Source organism: Crocodylus siamensis, chromosome 3, assembly GCF_052110815.1.
Source record: "Crocodylus siamensis isolate JL-2025a chromosome 3, ASM5211081v1, whole genome shotgun sequence".
Lineage (NCBI taxonomy): Eukaryota > Metazoa > Chordata > Crocodylia > Crocodylidae > Crocodylus > Crocodylus siamensis.
In genome coordinates, this window is record NC_143397.1 from 137,161,081 (window position 1) to 137,181,660 (window position 20,580).

At 43.5% G+C, this 20,580-nt stretch overlaps 1 protein-coding gene across 5 annotated transcripts in view; it reads left to right on the forward strand.

Annotated features, from left to right (window-relative positions):
* Window positions 1–20,580, forward strand: part of PIGN (phosphatidylinositol glycan anchor biosynthesis class N) — a 162,044-nt gene that overhangs the window by 32,436 nt on the left and 109,028 nt on the right. For all 5 annotated transcript variants that reach the window (XR_016441351.1, XR_016441352.1, XM_090039316.1 and 2 more), the window contains 3 exons: window positions 717–815; window positions 12,357–12,463; window positions 19,015–19,139. Coding sequence is in view for 3 of the 5 variants with exons in the window: in XM_090039316.1 (XP_089895442.1) it covers window positions 717–815; window positions 12,357–12,463; window positions 19,015–19,139 (331 nt within the window). In the remaining 2 variants the exon portion in view is untranslated. The remainder of the gene's footprint in view (window positions 1–716; window positions 816–12,356; window positions 12,464–19,014; window positions 19,140–20,580) is intronic.

Here is a 20,580-nt window from a genome sequence, read left to right on the forward strand (position 1 = left end):
TTTTCAGTCTAGACAGCCTTTGAACTCTTACTTTAGTGGGAACTTTGTAGTAGATTTTGTGAGGCCAAACCTTCCATTAGTATATGGGTATTAGCCATTAGGTTATCAGTGAGTACTGCCTACTTGAATGGTGAAAGTAAATTTTAGCTTTCTATTAATTGTAAATGCTCAGTATATAAAGCATAAACACTGGTGCCTCCCGAGACTGGGGGCAGGGCACAATTTGTGGGCATTGGTGTTGGCGGTGGGGTGGCAAGTGGTGACTGCCTGCAGAAGCTGGTGGCAGGAGCGGAGGGGGTGGTAAGTGGCAACTGCCCACAGAAACTGGCAGTGGCCAGTCTCAGGGTAGGCATGTGCCCCCCCCGTGGCTCACCTATGATATAAAATCTAGAAGTTGTCTTTGGGAAAAATAGTAACTTGCATATCTGAAAAATGTGAAAGGATGTGGCTTAGACTTTCTAAGCCATTGCATTTGGGCAGAGACCAACTGTAAAATATCAGCAAAAAAGGAATAACTTTGTGTTGATGATTATATACAAATGGCATTAAAATGTGAGTGAAAATATAATCTTATATCGACTATGAAGTACCGCAGGAGAGACTTTAAAATTGTCCCCTAGTAGCTGCTGTGCTTGAAATCTTTATATAGTCAGCCACATCTGGCTCTGTTATGCTTGGGCAACTACATTAAAATCAGTGTTTTCTTTGCTTGACAGGGTGGAAGGAGAACCCTGTGGAATTTGATTCAGTTTTCAATGAAAGTAAATATACTTGGAGCTGGGGAAGCCCAGATATTTTGCCTATGTTTGCCAAAGGTAAGCTTAGATTTTCAGTCTCTTCCATTGTCAATACTTAAAAGTAGAAAAAAGTCAGAATAAAATATTTTTGCACTTCCTAATAGTAAGCAGTTGTTTAAATTGTTATCATTATTATAAACTATATATTCACATATAATGAATAAAATCCTGTGGAAGTGCTACATGAGTAATAGAAGCTCTTTTCTAGTGAGTGAACTGAAATCTTCATCAATGACATCGGTAATACGTAGTTGTAGTGAGTTGTAGTGTCACAATACATTGCATGCTGATGTGTGTCATCTACCATTTGCTGTAAATATAGGGTAGAGAAAATTGTTGGCAGACTAAAAAAGGAATAAGCTTTTGTCTTTCCTTCTTTTAAAAAAAAGCATAATTTCTTACTACCAACATTTGTCTGTTCTTGTATCTTACCTATCCGTGTATATGCTGTACAGGGGGAAGAGACAGTCTTCCCTTTTCTACTAAGTGAGTACAAAACCTGTTACTTCCATGTACTTAGGGTTTCAAAATGCCTCCAAGAGGACAAAGGCTTTCTCCTCTCCCTTTGTGTCTCTGCCAGCACAGAGTGCTGGGCTTACCAAGGAAACAGGCTATACCTTCCACCACCAGGCTTTTTTGCAGCTCCCCACTTTCTGTGAGCTGTGTCCAGTGGAGCAATTTGAGCTTTAAGACTGATTGTGTAACTTTCCATTTTAATCATGCAAAAACTACGTTTTTGTAGTTTAACTTATATTAAAGTCTGTATTTTTGATATATGGTTTTCATTATGAGCTGGTATTAGATATTACTTTCCTCATCTGGTATGGTGCCCGATTGATGTATTAGATGGTAAAGGAATTTATTATGTTTTCCCCCTTCTAACAGTAAAATATAAATGAGAGTACAATATATAGGAGTACAAACACAGACTGTCCTTAAGATGATGCATAGATGCATAGTATGATTTTTTTCCCCCATGGACTGGAAGAGTAAAGATAGCAAACCTGGACCTTGCAGGGCAAGAATTGTTTGTATCACAATCAGCAGTGACATTTCAGCTAATTAAGGAGCCTCGCAAGGGAATCCCATTCATCTTCTGTCAAAAGACTGGCAGCTGCATTCTTTGTGCTCTAGGAATTTAAGTCATGTAAACAGAGGGTAAAAAGGACAAATCAAGACCCCTTGGGGTGAAAGAGGATATGAAGGAACAAGCATGTCCTTCCCTTACTTCTTTCTTCCTTCCTCTCTCCTTCAGCCAAGAAAATACTTGCAGTTGGGTGTGGCAACAATTTGCTGATTTTGTCCCCCAACACAATTTTAGAACTAACAAATGTCTTAAACATTTCATGGCAATACTTGTATTTTGCCTGAGTTCTGATAGATTTGGAGATTAGATTAAGAATTTCCTTCCTTCTGTTTTTCCACTTATGCATCTGTCTTAAATGCTTTCTGACTAGCTGTCCAACAATCTCTTCTTGGTTACTTGTGTTTTCTCAGGACCTCTGTTTGAGGCTTGGATTTGGGTCATGGAAGAGATGGTATTCAGACCCGCCCTTTGGCAGATTGTTGAATTTTTCAGCCGTATGTTCTTGGGAAAACATCTGGGGAACTCAGAAATTATTTTAGCTTTATTACACTGAACTATCCTGTACTGGTTTCATTTGAGAGATACTCAGAAACTACACGTACAGCAGCATGTTGAAGCTGATCACTAAACAGTTGCAACCCTGAGAACTGGATTGTAATCAGTCATTTCAAAGAGGGAGTTAATTAACTCATTCTGTATTAGTAAGGAAAACTCAGTTGCAGCAAAGTTCATTTGCTAGCAGTGTAGACTATTTACTAGATGACTTTAGGAAGGCCTTTGACACTGTCTCTCACCCCATTCTCATTAAAAAAAAAACTAGGGGACTGTGGCATCAACACCTACACAGTCAAATGGGTCACTAACTGGCTGGAGGGCCACACCCAGAGAGTGATGGTGGACGGGTCATTATTGACTTGGAGGGATGTGGGCAGTGGGGTCCCCCAGGGCTTGGTCCTCAGGCCCGCACAGTTCAACATATTCATCAGTGACTTGGACGAGGGGGTAAAAAGCACCCTGTTCAAATTTGCTGATGACACTAATGCTCGAAGTATGGGGAAGAAGCAGGAGGAACTCGCCCTCCTCCTAGCTGTCACCAGCCCTGACATAGTAGGGATCACAGAAACGTGGTGGGACTCATCGCATGACTGGGCGGTGAGTGTCAAGGGCTATAGGCTATACAGGAAGGACAGGATAGGAAGGAAAGGTGGAGGAGTAGCACTCTACATCAAGGAGGAATATACTTCCTCGTTAATTAGCATGGGGGTAGAGGGGGGGCACTCTGAGGTGCTCTGGGTTAGAGTAAAAGGCAGTCCAGGGGAGAGAGACTTAACGGTGGGAGTCTACTATAGACCTCCCAACCAGGGAGAAGAGCTCGACCTGGAATTCTTAGGTCAGCTTACAGAGGCAGTGAGGGCTAAGGATGTGGTCATCATGGGGGACCTGAACTTCCCAGACATCTGCTGGGAGGAGCAGTCAGCCAAGTCTGATCGCTCACGTCGGTTCTTAGCCAGAGTGCAGGACCTCCATCTAACCCAGGAGGTGCACAGTCCCACCAGGGGAGACGCCTTGTTGGACCTAGTGCTGGCCACGGGTGATGACCTGGTGAGGGGGCTGCAGGTGATGGGCCACCTGGGAGACAGTGATCATCGCTTGCTGGAATTCACCATCCAGCGTAAGGTGGCAAAGGGCTGCAGCAAGGCAACAGCCCTAGACTTTAGGAGGGCTGACTTCAACAAGCTAAGGAGGATAGTTGGGGAAGCGCTGAGGACCCAGAGGGGAAGGGAATCAGATGTCGAAGGTGAGTGGTTGCTCCTTAAGGAGACGATCCTCCATGCCCAAAGGGAGGTAATCCCAACAAGGGTCAAAGGGAGCAGGAGGGCACATAAACCCCCATGGCTCACTAAGAGCATCCGGGAATGTCTCCTTGCTAAAAGGGAGGCATATACCCAATGGAGAGATGGGGTCATCGCCAAGAAGGACTATGTTATAGTCGCCCGAGGATGTAGGGGGGCAGTCAGGAGGGCCAAGGCAGAGTTGGAGATAGGACTAGCTTCCCGGATTAAGGACAATAAGAAGTCCTTCTTCAAATACATAGGGGGTAAAAAGAGGGTCCCGGGTAATGTGGGGCCCCTGCAGGACACGATGGGCAACTTAGTCATCACGCCAGATGACAAAGCTAACATATTTAACGATTTCTTTGCCTCTGTCTTCCTAAGTAGGGACCAGTTCAGCCACCTCCCTGCTGGGCCCCCCTCGGGCCCCGAGAGAGACACGCCTGGGCCAAGGGTTAGCGAGGAGTTAGTTAGGGTACTTCTGGAGAGGCTGGACGTGTTCAAGTCCGCTGGTCCGGACGATCTTCACCCTAGGGTTCTACAGGAACTGGCCGAGGTCATTGCGGGACCCCTGGCACGGCTCTATGAGCACTCGTGGTGCTCTGGCGAGGTGCCGGAGGACTGGAAGAGGGCCAATGTGGTCCCTATCTTCAAAAAGGGAAAAAAAGAGGACCCGGGAAATTACAGGCCAGTTAGTCTGACCTCAATCCCGGGTAAGCTCTTTGAAAAAATTATCCTGGCACACATCCAGGAGGGCCTTGCGGGGGAATGCATGCTCAGGGGCAACCAACATGGGTTTATCAGTGGCAGGTCTTGTCAGACCAACCTGGTGGCCTTTTACGATCAGGTCACCAAATCATTAGACGCAGGGGTTGCTGTGGATGTAGTCTTTTTGGACTTCCGGAAGGCTTTCGACACTGTCTCTCACCCTGTCCTCATCAAAAAGCTGGGAGACTGTGGTGTCGATGCCCACACGGTCAAATGGGTCGCCAACTGGTTGGAGGGCCGCACCCAGAGGGTGGTAATGGATGGGTTCTTCTCGACCTGGAAGGATGTGGGCAGTGGGGTTCCGCAGGGCTCGGTCCTCGGGCCCGCACTGTTCAACATCTTCATCAGTGACTTGGATGAGGGGGTAGAAAGCACCCTGTTCAAGTTTGCTGATGACACTAAGATGTGGGGGGATGTGGGTGCACTAGAAGGGTGCAATAGGCTACAAGCTGACCTTGACAGGTTGCAACGGTGGGCGGATGAGAATAGGATGGGGTTTAACACTGATAAGTGCAAGGTGTTGCACATGGGGAGGAAGAACCGGCACCACACTTACAGGTTGGGGAACTCCCCTCTTGCCAGCACGGAGACGGAAAAGGATCTTGGAGTCGTCATTGACTCCACGATGAACATGGGCCGGCAGTGTGGGGAGGCAGTCAAGAAGGCCAATCGTACCCTGTCATGCATCCACAGATGCATCTCGAGCAGGTCCAGGGAGGTGATCCTCCCCCTCTATGCGGCACTGGTCAGGCCGCAGCTGGAGTACTGCGTCCAGTTCTGGGCGCCACACTTCAAGAGGGACGTGGACAATATGGAAAGAGTTCAGAGGAGGGCCACTCGTATGATCAGGGGTCAGCAGGGCAGGCCTTATGAGGATAGGCTACGGGACCTGAACCTGTTTAGCCTCCACAAGAGAAGGCTAAGGGGGGACCTTGTGGCCTGCTACAAACTGGTCAGGGGGGATCAGCAGGTATTGGGGGAGTCCCTGTTCCCCCGTGCGCTGCCAGGAGTGACCAGGAATAACGGTCACAAACTGGCGGAGGGTAAGTTTAGATTAGATATTAGGAGGCGCTACTTCACAGTCAGGGTGGCTAGGGCCTGGAACCAGCTTCCAGGGGAAGTGGTGCAGGCTCCTAGCCTGGGGATTTTTAAAAGGAAGTTAGATGAGCACCTTGCCGGGGTCATCTGACCCCGGTGCTCTTTCCTGCTAAGGCAGGGGGTCGGACTGGATGATCTACCTAGGTCCCTTCCGACTCTAGCTACTATGAAACTATGAAACTAAGATGTGGGGGGATGTGGGCACACTAGAAGGAAGCAACAGGCTACAATCAGACCTAGACAGGTTACAAGGGTGGGCGGATGAGAATAGGATGGGATTCAACACTGACAAGTGCAAGGTGATACACCTGGGGAGGAAGAACCAGCACCATACCTACAGGCTGGGGAACTCCCTTCTCATCAGTGCAGAGGCAGAAAAGGATCTTGGAGTCATCATTGATGCCAAGATGAACATGGGCTGGCAGTGTGGGGAGGCAGTCAGGAAGGCCAACCTCACCTTGTCATGCATCCACAGATGCATCTCAAGGAGGTGATCCTCCCCCCCTATGTGACACTGGTCAGGCCGCAGTTGGAGTACTGCATCCAGTTCTGGGCACCGCACTTCAAGAGGGATGTGGACAACATGGAGATGGTCCGGAGGAGGGCCACTCGCACAATCAGGGGCAGCAGGGCAGGCCCTATGAGGAGGGGCTAAGGGACTTGAACCTATTCAGCCTCCCCAAGAGAAGGCTGAGGGGGGATCTAGTGGCGAGGGGGGATCTAGTGGCCTGTTACAGACTAGTCAGAGGGGACCAGCAGGCATTGGGGGAGTCCCTGTTCCCCCGAGCACTACCAGGAGTGACTAGAAATAATGGTCACAAGCTGGCAGTGTGTAGATTCAGACTAGACATCAGGAGGCTCTACTTCGCGGTCAGGGCAGCTAGGATCTGGAGCCAACTTCCAAGCAAAGTGGTGCTGGCTCCTACCCTGGGGGTCTTTAAGAGAAGGCTAGACGAACACCTTGCTGTGGTCGTTTGACCCCAGTACTCTTTCCTGCCATGGCAGGTGTTCGGACTTGATCTGTTTAGGTCCCTTTTGACCCTACCAACTATGAAATTATGGGGGTCCTTCTTTCTTTTTTTCATCAGAATTGAAATTTCACTCGCAGCATTATCCCAGCTATCCAATTTGAACAGTTGTATGGAGTCTCTTGCCTGGTAATTGGCAATGAGTTCAATTTCATAGATTATGGTTGCACCAGTTAAATATACTGTGATTACTCAGATTCTAATAGAACTCCGATAGGATCAATGTGCTGTCTCATCTACAGGTAAAGTAAGGAAAACCACTACTAACTATGCTTAAATATACTCTTCTAGGAAAGCACCAACACTAGTGAGCAAGGACTAGTTAAGAGTGACACAAAAGGGGTATGAGAGAATGTTTTTTTGCCCATTTGCTGCTTTGATGCATACCCCAAGTGTTATCTTTCCTTTTTAGTACGTTTATGATTTGCTTCCTACATTTTAAAGCAGGGGTGGGCAAAATGCGGCCTGGGTGCCAGATGTGGCCCACCAGGCCATTCTATCTGGCCCGTGGGGCCCCTAAAAAATGTAGAAAATTAATATTTATCTGCCCCTGGCTGCCTTTCATGCGGCCCTTGATGGCTTGCCAAAACTCAGTAAGTGGCCCTCTGCCCAAAATACTTGCCAACCCCTGTTTTAAAGTCTTACTTTTTGAGCAGTGAATTGGAACCTTTTTCAGCATGGTGCATATTCTATTTCAGGGTTAGGCAACTCCCAGCACTGGTGCCAGTGTCCGGCATGCAAAGGCATTTTGCTTAGCACGGGTGCCGCGGGGTAGATGGCAGGGAAGAGGCCAGGACTGCACTACCACAACAAGGATCAGGCCCCTTGTGACTCCCCCTGCCATCTGCCCCTGGCATACCAACATCTTACAAATTGACGTTGTGGGCATTTTTGGCACTGTGCCAAAAAACAGAGCTGGCCCATGTTCTACCTCTTTAAAAGAGAGTTTTGTTCTAACTGTTGACTCATCTAAATTGCGGCATAAACAGAACACATGAGATACCCTCATTGAAGGAACAGTTCTTAAATTAAGTATAATTTCTTTCTTCTATACCTGTCTTATTTTGTCAGGCATCTATAGTTTTCCAAGAAAAATATAACACGTCTGTATTTCTAAAACGTAGAAGAAGTTAAATAAATTGTTATGGCTTTTTTGTTCCTCATTTATACGTCATAAAAAATGTCTGTTTTTTTATTGCAAGTGACTGGGTTGTTGTAGTTTATGTTCTTATTTATTAAATGGTTTTATTTCCTTTTGTATAGATTGATGTATAAAAAGTGAATTGCTTTATCTTAGTGTTTTCTCCTCATGTTTCCAAGGCTGATAAATCTGTTACCTTTTAAGAGGTAACAGTTTCAATAGAAAACCTAAATCTAAGTTTTTTTGGGTTCTTTGGACCCAGGAAAAAAGGGGGTAAGAGATGAACAGTTGAGGAAAAAATAAGTAACAAAAATTGACCCTTAAATCTGAACTTTAGTGAAAAATATTTTTTATATGGTTTAGTGTTGATCATGTGGATGTCTAAAGCAATTTCATAGTTAATGTGCATGCAGTGTGTTTGCTGTTAAAGCAGTATTAAAATTCCTATTTCTTTATCGCTTATTTTCAATATTTACATACTAACTTTTCAGAGATTGTTTAGAATGCTTTTAATATCAAATATGGTTTAATTTTTGCAAAGGGAAGATCTTGACTTCGGTGTCTCTGAAATTTAGCTTTAAAACTAGCTAAACAACCAGCCTCCAGGAACTTCAGTAGACTGCTTTCAAGATGTGGACATAAATAGAAATATAACTTTTCCTCCTACACTGTCCGGAAAAAAGACGCTTGTGTCTGATTTTACCACCTTTGTTGCCCATACTCCCACCTCATTTCATGCAGGTCCTTCTCTTAGCTACTTCTTGCCTTCTCCCTAGCACAGCTCGACTCATAGGCGTCAGCTAAAATTTGCTGGTAGATGTCTTCCTTTCACCCAGACTCAGATGTCCATCTGAGTAGAATCTCGTCTGGTGATTCCATATGAGACCTTCCAACCTAGGAATAGCCTCAGTAGCAGAACTCAAAAGGAAAAAACGGCTTAAAGTTTGAAGCTGGTGAGTTAGCCTCATCTGTGCTAAAATAGTTTTGCAGCAGCATAGGAACAGTTCACTGGTAGCTTGACAGTTGACAATGAACTCAAATACTCTGCCGACTATGAAGCGCAGAACGCTTCCAAAGGGGATTACTGGATGTCACAGGCTGCTACTGGCACTTACTGGACTGAACTGAACAGCAGTGGGGAATCCTGAAGTGAAGTGGTGTGGGGGACTGTGATCTAGGCAGTGTACACTACAGTTTCAATCAGGCACTGCTGTTCAGAAGTTCTAGTTTTTGCAGCTTTGCACCAAGATATATGAACATCACCCACAGTGCATCCATGCAAGCAATTGCTTCTAAGCTTGTTTACTTTTGCAAGTAACTTCTTTTTATTCTTGAAGCAGCCTGACACTTGCTGATTTATGTACAGCACACCTGCCATCTTATTCTGTTCTAACAGCATGTGACTGTGTTACTGCACCTGTTTCTTCACTAGCAATTCAAGCTCCCAACCCAATGATTGGCCTGCTTTGCTTGTGAAGATGCTGACCATGCAGACTTCATGTTGTCCTTGACCATGACTTCTACCTACTATGAGGTTGCAATCTGTTGTTAACAGTAGTATTCTGATCCTTTATAGTGCCAAGATACTGTCAGACAGGAAAATCTGTGGGAGGAACTAGCACGAGGTGGGGAAGTTTCTGCGAATCTAGTTTTCCTTGTAATGAAAGTAAGCAGCTAGTACATTACTACAATAAGAAAAACACTTGTGTTTCTTATTTCTTGTCAAAGAATGTGTATTTCTCATTCCTTGCCGCCTTCTCCTTCCTGCTCCCTCTACCAAGATAAGGAAATAGTATTGCATAATATTATCTTTTGAAGGGTCATAAAGTAACTAAATATGTAATCATTGAAGATGCTTTAAGTTATTCCAGGTGGTCCAGAATTTTTCAGGAAAGGGCATGTCGTGCAGTTTCTTTACCTTGGTAGAATATAGGGTGAGTAGCAGCAGAGATAGATTCAGCCCATACAGGCTCACATTTGATTCTCCCCCACTCCAGCTCTGTCCATTTTTAGAGACAGAAGCTTGTTTTAGATCCATTCTGGTTTTTCTGCTGGCTCTGTCCTATCACCACAAAATAGTACGATGCTGAATCATACTGTAATATCAAATCTCATTAATGAACTCTGCTTGCTTTCTTGATCTCCTTTCCACTGAGAGAAACTCCGTACATGCTACTTTTAAAAAAAGGGTCCTGGAATATTTTACTTCCCTTTCTGATAGTATCAGACTTTTACTAGTTGGCAAATGACAGCATGTGTGCTGGATTTATAAATAAGTTGCCCCTCATGGAAACAGCTGCTGTAATTTTCATATCTCCAGCCTAAAATTTCTGTGACACTCATGACCTGCGGAAGGCTACTTGGTACCCAAAAGCTTGTTTCCTTCCCAGTTATACAGTTGCTTCAATAAAATATACCATCTTTGTGAAATCCTTGTCTCTCACATTTTTTTTCTGGGATCACAACACTGTTCAGAATGCCAGTGACACTCTTGAACCCTTGGGTATAATCCAGGTAAGCACCACATCTTGATACCTGGAACTCTACCAAGTTGCTCTGTGTAAGTGGAGTAACTGAGAAATCAGCTGGATTTTCTCTGGCCATCAGTTGACAGGAGTACACTTCCCCTTTGGCAGTTTATGCAGAATAATGGAAATGGCTTCATGAGGCTTCAACAACTTAGCCATTGCCTGGAGAAATTCATTATGCCCCTCCTGATTTTAGATCACTTCAGAACTTCGCAAATTGAATTCCTTGTTTCCTGCTTTCCACAAGCTGGAGTGTTAGCCTTTATCAAGATGCTCTTTTCCACATCAGTGGACCCATCCAGAAATTGCACATCTAGAAATTTTTGCTTCAAAAATTCTTATTTGCTTTGACTCCTACTTCTTTATACATTTTTAAAGAAGTAGGGCTTTGAAGACTGTAAATATCTCAAATCTGTTCCAAAGCCATCCTTTTTAGTTTTTAGCAGTGAAATATTCCTTGCAGACCTGACTGAAAACGACCTTAAAACAACTTCCTTATTGCTTTCTTCTCCCTTCTTTTATATTTGTGCGTGATCTTTTTTTAAGAAAACATTTTGAAATGGGATTGTCTTTCATAGTTTCACATTAGGTTTATATTCTGGAAATCAGAAACCTTTTTTTCAGACTTAAAAGTGAAGATTTTTGATAATCTTTGTTTCCTGCAGCTTTGATTTGTCAATTCTTGATTGACAGGAGTGCATTTCAATATTTTGACTGACATGCTGCAGCATTAGCAGTGAAATGGGATTTTGAGGGCCTTCTCTTAAACTTCCTGCTTAATTTCAAGGTAGTGCTGCAATCATGAGCAAGAAGAATACAGTAAGTTCCTGAGTCTGAATTCACATATGGCCCACAATTTTCATGGTCCTGCATGAAAATCTCCTCTTGCCAAAACACCTGTCATGTCATATTTAAATTCCGTATCCCTGCATTTTCCTAATAAAATAGAACCTACTGCCATTTTTCTACTGCCTTTCCACCCTTGATGCCTCACAAACTGAAGGGAAAATAGGGAGAAGCAGCAACATAAAGGCATTTCTGACATAACCCTGAAGATGCATCAGCTGATCAACTAAAAGTTAAAATCCAAGAAATGGCGGAAGGTAATTGTGGCAAGGCACTGTGTGTGCTTGCCACTTTAAGGCCCGGGAGTTGGCAGCCTCCAGGTGCCTAATGAGGGCAGCCATTTTAGGCTCAGGGCTGCCTATATAAACAAGGCAGTTTGGCTGCTGGAGGTCAGGCAGCAACACTGCCTGGCCTGAGGGCTGCCGAGTTTCAACTGGCGATAAGGGAGGAGCTGTAGGGGATGGCAGGAGGCTCCTGGTCCTGGGTATGACCTAAAACTGCACCCTGCTGGGAATGGGTGGCCTGGTGGGGCTCCCAGTGGTGCGGGAGCCCCCAGGAAATGCCAGGCCAGTTACCACCACGGGTGAAAGGCGGGTCGGGGCACCTTAACCCCTAGCCCCCACCACCAGGTGGGTAACCCCTTTTATGCAGAGGGCCTAGAGGGTAGACCCCAAGAGAGAGTAGGCAGTGTGAGAAGCCCCAGTGGAGGGGGCTGTGATGATTGAGCCCCAGTGAGAGGGCAGTGAGAAGCCCCAGTGAGGGGGTGGTGTGAGGAGCCCCAGTGAGGTGGTAGTGAGAAGGGGTCTTGATGGATCGATTCTGGAGCCTGGTGGGACCAGTAATGATGTGGACAACTGGATGCCATCTGCGAGGCATGGGCTGCGGTGTAGGGGAGGAACAGAGCCACAGATAGTGCTCCCTGGCATCGGGCAGTAAATGAGCAGTCTCCCGCTTAATTTACATCTTTATTAGTCAATTAAGATCAAGGCGTGGTGAGCAAGTAAGGCGGGCGGTTTGGTCAAGATCAGGGGGGTGGGCCACGTGGAAATCGGCCCGGGTAGGCTCCTCTGTTACAGTAATGTTAACTCGTTTAGTTTTGGTTCTTGCTTTTCTATGGAGTTACTGGGCTTGGATATTTCTTCTGTTCCTGCCTTCATGAACTGTATTTTTAATTAAGGCAAGGAGAATTGATCTTTTTCCTATCCATACTGCATTTTTGTCCTTTTTGCAGGTGCCAGCGGGGATCATGTTTATACTTACTGTTACACAGCAGAGAAGGAAGACTTTGGAGCAGAAGATGCAACGGTACTAGATACCTGGGTTTTTGACAGTGTTAAGGTGAATAAAAATTTCTTTATTTCACATTATTTATGCATGAAAGGCAGCGTTGATGGTGTTTCTACTCAGAAGCTGAAAAAAACACTTTCCTCTACCTTTGTATTGACCAAGAATTCATGTAATATGAGCCAGAATTTATGTATGTCCTTACTAACTGCCATCACTTGTCTGAAGTACTTGTCAATTGGACCCTAATAATGTTTTCAGACACCTGCTGTTCTTTTCTACAAGGCTTGCCTTGTGCTCCTTTAACAAAGTATTTTAACCTAAGTATGAATCCTGAAATAAGGCATGTTTAATAGCTGTGTGACTGTTTCTGAGAACTCTTGCCGAGATGGCAACATATCTGCAGTCACCATACTTAACATACTTAATAATCAAATTTTATTCATGAAAGCATTGTGGTGTGGGGGAGCCAGCAATTTTTGTGTATAATTTGGGAAAGTCCTACAAGATCTTCATTGCTGTTTTCTTGATGGCAAATTACGTGAGGCTTTATTCCAAGGAATGATGTGCAGGCATTTCACATTCATTTCATTTAACAGCTTCTTTCACATAAGAAGTTTGCTTCCAAATTCAGTAAGAATGTTATTCCCCCTCACCCCAAACTTCCAGTCTCTCCCTCTTTCTGGACATGTAATGTAGTTATGCATCATGAGTGTGAGTATTGCAGGGCAAACTTCATACCTTCAAGTATACTTGTATTTTGTCAGGTCATGCTATGCTCAAACACCTGTTCAAGCCTACAGACATTTGGAGCTGCACTGGTCTAAGGAAAGAGATGAATTTAAATTCAATTCAAGACATGTAACACAAGTATGTGCTAATGATAATGGTAGAGACATACCTTTGGTGATGTTACTTTACCAGAACAAATGGTTAATTATTATATGTATACTGTTGCTCTAGGAAAAAACACTTCCTCTGACATTCCTGTCAATTTAACTTGCTGACAGCATGAAAGTTAGATATGCAGTTAACTAGTGTAAAACATCCATTCCATTAATCAGCCCTTCTGTTACAAATGAATGAGTGCTTCTAGGAAGGCAAGTCAGACTGGCTGAATGTGAGCTGCTTTTGTCAGTGTAATTCAAATAAGCACCTCTGCTGCATTGGTGAGAAAACACAGCTAATGAGGATTCAAACCTGAAATGTTGCTTCGAATTCTGTCAGCATCTTATGTAGTATAATTTTGAATTTATTGGGTAGGCCAAGAATGTCTCTTACTCTCTACCTGCCTTGGGACCTAGCCATAGCATTACTCCATGGTGCATACAGCAGCTTTCAAGACACTGTAAGGCCACTTCTGCTTCTTCCACACCAGAAAGAGTATGGTGGGACAGGGATGAGAGTAACTAAAAGTATACAGCTTTGATTTTTGTTGCAGTCCAATACATTCTGAGCATGCCATTGTCTGACAAAGTAAATTATGATGTAGATATGTAGTCTGAGTACAAACACTAGTGTTGGTCTCCCTGATCTGATCTAACCTTGCTGTTGCTTTACTTTAATGGAAAGCGTGATGGTTTTAAAATAACTGGTTGACTTAATTGTATGGGTGCAACTTTGTATGGATGCTCTTGAACTGATATAAAATTGACTCGTGTTTCAGATGAGTTTGCACTTATAAAACTGTTTGCCTCCAAAAATTGCCATAACTAATGTTTAACTGGATGTCTGCCTGCACAAGGATTCACGCAGGTTTATCCAACTGTGTGAAAAAAACTGACTCAAGTTTGTGTATGGAGGTGGTCATCATGAGAGATGTTTCCTTATGCTCTCTGTCTCCTTGCACAAGCGTGCAAAACCAGCTACAGTGACCCATATGTAAAAGATATCAGTTAAGGTCACCTAGCACAAGGCATGATGATTACAAATATATTCTGCTTGTAATATTTGTAATACCTTCACTTAGTACAATACAGAACAGTTAGGTTCAGTTCAGTCTCTTTAACTAACAACTATATACACGCATAGGTGACTAGCTTAATTCACATGTTTCTTGTCTCAATTTCCCCCCTCCCCTCATCCCCATTCTGTTCCTACTATATAATGTACTTCAGCTACCTGAAGGGTGATATTGGAGAGGATGCAGATGGGCTTTTCTTTGTCTGTAGGGGACAGGACTAGGAGAAATGGCCTTAAGCCTCAGCAGGGGAAATTTAGACTTGAAATTGGGAGGAACATTCCAACTGTGAGGGTGGCCAAACAGTGGAACAGAAGATGTGGAATCTCCGTCCTTTATAAGTTTTCAAGAGTAAGTTAGAGAAACACTTGGCTGGGATGATTTAGTCAGAGATAATCTTGTCTTATGCAGGGAACTGAACTAGGTGACTGTTTGAGGTCCCTACCAACCCTGCTTTCCAATGATCCTATGAATTTTGGTTCCTCTTCCAAAGGTCATGCTATCATTGCATCTTACCTTTTCCACAGAGATCTGCATCTTCCAGGATCACAACAGTCTCTGTCTAGCAAGAAAAACAAGCTTTGGTTGGTAATACCTTTTGTTGGATAAGCTTTTGGGCACAAAATGCCCTTCCTCAGGTCTGGGAAAGAAGCAGATACAGCCTAAGCTAAATACCAAGTAGAATAATTCCTTTATTCAACTCCATTGTGTCAATGGAATGATCTCTTAAAGGAAAAGGACAGTAAACCTTAGAGCATGGAGAAGTAGTTATGGATCAAATAAGAGTAGTTAAATAGATAAACCTTCTAATTGTGTAAAAGAATATGATTATTCCTAAAGGAAGAGGAATGTTATTTCCTGGAGAATACAGAGTGGGGGAAAGTTAATTGTTATGAGCCATAATTGATTTTCCATGGGGTTCTTGGTTTATTGCAACAACATTTCTACTGATAGACTTTGCAAAAATTTTAAAACCTTAGCTGTTTCCTTTTCCTTTCTTTACAAATATAGCACAGCGTTACCTTTGGACAATGCTAGGGCTGTACATGCACAGATTTTCAAATGAACTGCAGATTACACAGTGAGATGTACATGGTAGAACAGCCTTGTGTTTAAGGCACACTTCTTGACTAGAGCCAGTGTTATAAGTTATAGGGATTCAAGCTATCAAAGAATCTGAGGTTCAAATTTCTCTTCCTCTATACACAAAACCAGTGGGGAAAAAGATGAGTTGACTTGCTGTAGTGGAGTCTGGAGGCTCCTAGAACTCCAGAATCTCAAGTGGATTCCTGTACTGTTAAGTCTAAGGTCAAATCTGCCTTTGACAAAAGAGTCCAACTCAATCTTCTGCAGTAATGAGGCAAATTAAATTTCATAGATTTCATAGACATTAGGGCTGGAAGGGACCTTGGGAGATAATCATTGAGTCCAGCCCCCTGCCCAAAGGGCAGGAAGTCAGCTGGGGTCATAGGATCCCAGCAAGATAAGCATCCAACTTACTCTTGAAGGTGTTCAATGTAGGTGCTTGAACCACCTTCGCTGGCAGACTGTTCCAGACCTTGGGGGCTCGGACAGTAAAGAAGTTCTTCCTTATGTCCAGCCTGAAACGGTCTTGCAGGAGTTTGTGACCGTTCGACCTCGTCATCCCTTGGGGCACTCTGGTGAACAAACGTTCCCCCAGATCCTGGTGGTCACCCTTGATAAACTTATAGGTGGCCATCAGATCACCCCTGAGCCTGCGCTCAGGCTGAAGTACAATGCTTTAAAGAATTTTTTAAGAACTTCTTTAGCACCTAATCTAAAACCCAGCAATTGGTAGACTTAAGTAAAAAAAAAAAATTGTAAAATCTTTTAGAAGTTACTATTAACCTACGAATAACTGGGTGTACTTTGTCTCCAGTTTTAAAAATATGCCAGCATTCCTGTTGCTGTTTGTGCATCCATTAATACACAGGTCAAAATGCTTTCCCTTCTTTGTGTATGTGAACACGCAGCTTTAACTATGGTTTTATCATAAAGGCCTCTTACTCAGATTAGGATTGTCTCTTGAAATTAGAATTTCCATTTTTGTTGATTTCTGGAAGATATTTTCCTATGCAGCGGCCACGTCTACGCAAGATGCTGCCTGTGCAGTAGCTCGTTACTACTGTGCAGTACCACTGCGTGACATGAAGTTTGACGCCACACTACTGCGCAGTAGTAATGAGCTACTGTGCAGTCAGCGTCACCTAAAAGCCTTTTGGCGATGCTACTGAACAGTAACTTCGGTTACTGTGTAGTCATTTCATACTTTTGTATACTGACTGCACAGTAACAATTGCATAGTCAGCATCTTGTGTAGACGTGGCCAGTAGCTTTTTTTTTTTTTTTTTTTTTTACTGGTGGTCAGATGCAATTTTTAACACTTGTCCAGATTTGAATGACTCTTCTCTTCCTTTTTCCACATTATTAAATTGACTGTATCAATTGCATGATGGCTAATGTGCAGAAAGAAATGGAAAGAAAGTTCTTGATAACTGTTGTCTTCTGTTCTGTTGGTCAGTGTAGTTCTCCATGTAGCAGTGCCCTCTCAGGGGGTTGTCTGTGTTGCTTTATATATTCCCTTGGAGACTTGACTTATAAAAATAATGACTGTAGGCCTAGTTCAGTGGCAAATCTTCAGCCATATTTATTATATACAAAGCATCACCTCACTAACACATTTGTCAAAGGATTGCACATAGGGCCTTCTCAAATACCCCTGGGGTATGCATACCCCTGGTTGACAACCCCTCCATTAAGTCAATTGACTCCCTCAGCTACCTGAATGATAATACCAGTGTTGCTGCACTGTGGAGCAGAAATCAGACAGTCAGAAGACTAGCTTCCCTGCTTAATACACACATCCCAATTCTGCAGAGGGTGTTGTATTTGAGAAAACCCAGTAATGAACTTTATCAGTCAACTCTATGTCAGGCATCTGTAAAGCCTAACCTCACAGGTACCTTCCAGTCCAAGTGCCTGGTAAGTGTGAGGTCTTCGGTAAAGTCAGCTTTGGTCAATGCTCTAGCAAAGCCTTAATATGAATTGTATATGCAGTGATCAGTGCTTATATTAATCACTACTCTTGGGAGCCTACAACTGTTAGGAAAACTGGTATTTCTTACTATGTCTGTCTCTATCAGACTTTAACTATCAGATAAAATTTACTGTATCAAAAGTTTAATTATGTGTAAGCAGATGGGACTTTTGAAATGGCATAGGAACGTATCCAGCTGGAGAGAACCACAGGGCTTTGTGTTCCTCTTATAAGATGGCATTCAAGATGGTTAAGTCTTGAAAAATATTTGTGTTTACAACTGATGCACTTTAACTGGCACGGAAACATGGGTCCCTAGAACTTCTCTGGCTCCATGCCTCGTTGTCAGGACCCATGTTGGTTTGTGCTTCATGCGGAAGCACAGGTCAGCATGGATTCTGGCACAGGGTGACACAAAGCAGCATGAGAGCTAGGTAACCCCCCAGCACCCCATGCCTCCATGTAGGGGTCCACTCTGACCCATGGTTACATATGAAGCATGAGTCAGTGTGGGGATGGGGAGTGGGAGTGGGGTAGTCCCTGACACTGTGTCAGGACCTGTGCTGACTTATGCTTCATACAGAGACATGAGTAAGTGTGGGTCCCTGCAGGGAGGTGCATAGCACTGGAGATTACGCAGCTTCTGCACTCCTGCCAGGACCCATGCTCATACGCCCCTGCATGAGGCACAGGTCAGTCTGGGTCCCAGCGTGTAGGTGCAGGGTCCTGTGAGTACTGGCACAGAGCACCCAGAATTCCCTGTGTTTTGGGACCCATGTGGTCTTTCCCTGCGTACAAAGATGTGACCCAGGTGTTTCTGTAAGCAAAGAAACCCTGGCAGGTTCCTTGGAGGCTTGAGGCACCAATCCTACCTGGGGTGTCCACAGTGGGGCCCCCTCAAGCCCTTGGAGCAGCTGCCCAGGTTGGTGGGAGAGTGGTCCAGGCTGCCCACGCTCTGTTGCTATAGACCAAATAGATGTTGGCCACAGGAATGTAGCAACATTTATTAGTGCTTTGTTGCACCACTGAAGTGGCATGATAAAAGGTAGGAATGTCTAGATGCCCAGGATTTTTGCCACTGTAACAATCGTTATGGTGGCATGCATTTATGTGATTTCAGGTGATGTCTGTTTCTATCCATAGAGAGCCACATCGGGGCAGCTCTGCACAGTGCTGCCTAGAGTTATATCGATATATTCTTAGCCATCAGTTTCTTGTATTCGTTTTCCATTTTAAATCAAGTAACAGTGGAAGGTTACAGGCAGAAGTTAAATTCATAGGCAGTGTCTACCCATCACTGAGGAGAAAGAAGGAAAAGGTTGGCTGTTGCTGCTTGCAGGGACCAAAAAGCTTAACTTAGAGTTGTACCTATCTTGCAATAGCTAAGACCCAGGAGTGATGATTTTACCAGAATGTTTGTTTTTATTAGCCTTCTCTAAGGATCAAATAAGTTTCTCCCCCTTTTCTGCCAAATTCTAATGTGGTATTAATGTATTAATAAAAGCTGCATTTTAAAAGATGTATATCTTTTTTCCCCCCATCTCCATGGTGCTAAAAATAATCTTTTGATTTTTTTTTTCCATATAGAACTTCTTCTATGCTGCCAGAAGTAATCACACCATGTTTTCTAAAGTAAATGAGGAAAAAGTAATTCTCTTCCTTCATTTGTTAGGAATAGATACAAATGGACATGCTCATCGGCCAAACTCAAGGTACTTTTTCATATGCTAAATTAATCCTTATTTGTTTTTAACATGCATACCTTTTTGCCCTAATTCACATTTTTTAAACAATATTTCTCATGGCATAGCTGAGATTTGCAGATTTTGAGGCTGTGTAAGGGTTTAGGTTGCCATGACGACTTACCTGCTGAATTTCTTGGGATTTTACCAGTTTAAAGCCTCAATGTCGAATTTTAGTAAGATGCATCTAGCTATAATAGTTTGCCCATAGGTAATTTTAGCAGACCCCTTAATTCTAATCATCAAGAAGAGTAATAAACTTAACTATAGAAAAATACTAGAATATTAGGAATACTGTCTACCTGCAACCTGTACGTTCCCAAAGGGGTAAAGTTGAGGGTCTGTTTTAATTACACAGCAAACAGGAAATTAAGGAATAACAAGGCCAAAATTGCAGCTTTTATTGTAGATGAGTGACAAATCTTTATTTTGGGCAGCTTAACAAAATGGAAATTTAAGAAACAAACTCATTACAGGTGCATTTTGAACATCATTTGAAAATTTTTTCTCCACTTTACTCCCAAGTTTAGTTGTTCTGTATTTCCTTTACTGCCACCTATTAGGGCAAACCTTAGAAACATGACACGCATGTGCTTTAGAGTTCTCCAAGACATTCAGTAGCCATCTCTATTACTTAAAATAGTGGTAGGCAACTTTTTGTCCTGAGCTTGCAACCACACCCCCTACTGTGTGGGTGCAAATCTCTTCCTTCTCCCTCCCCTTGTCCCCCACCCATTTCATCCCTTCCCAAAGCTCAAGCTGTCTGCACTTACCCTTGCTGCAGATACCCAGCCCCTCTGCAGTGAGGGTAAGCTCAAGCACAAGAGGGAAGTAGGGAGGGTTGCAGAAGAAGGTGCTATAGAGGGAATGGGTGGCTTGGCACAGCTGTGTGCATCTCAGTTTATCCCCATTTTGCCCTAGGTTGGGCCAGACTCAGCTTCTTTATAAGCTGGATCTGGCTCCTGGGCCTTAAGTTGCCAACCCATGATTTAAAGATCTGCTTCATAACCGTAAGAAAATGCTTAGTAGGAAGACAGTTACTGATTTTTTTCCCCCTTCTCTGAAAAATTAACTTGCAGCCCTGCCTTGTTCTGCTACAAAGTTGTTTGGAACCCACAATATTTATGGTTCATGAAACTCTTAAGACAAGCTCTCCATCAAGGGAACCTTTTATTCGTAGGTTAATAGTAACTTCTAAAAAATTTTACAATTTTTTTTTTTTTTTTTTTACTTAAGTCTACCAATTGCTGGGTTTTAGATTAGGTGCTAAAGAAGTTCTTAAAAAATTCTTTAAAGCATTGTACTTCACCTTTAATTTGCCTCATTACTGCAGAAGATTGAGTTAGACTCTTTTGTCAAAGGCAGATTTGACCTTAGACTTAACAGTACAGGAATCCACTTGAGATTCTGG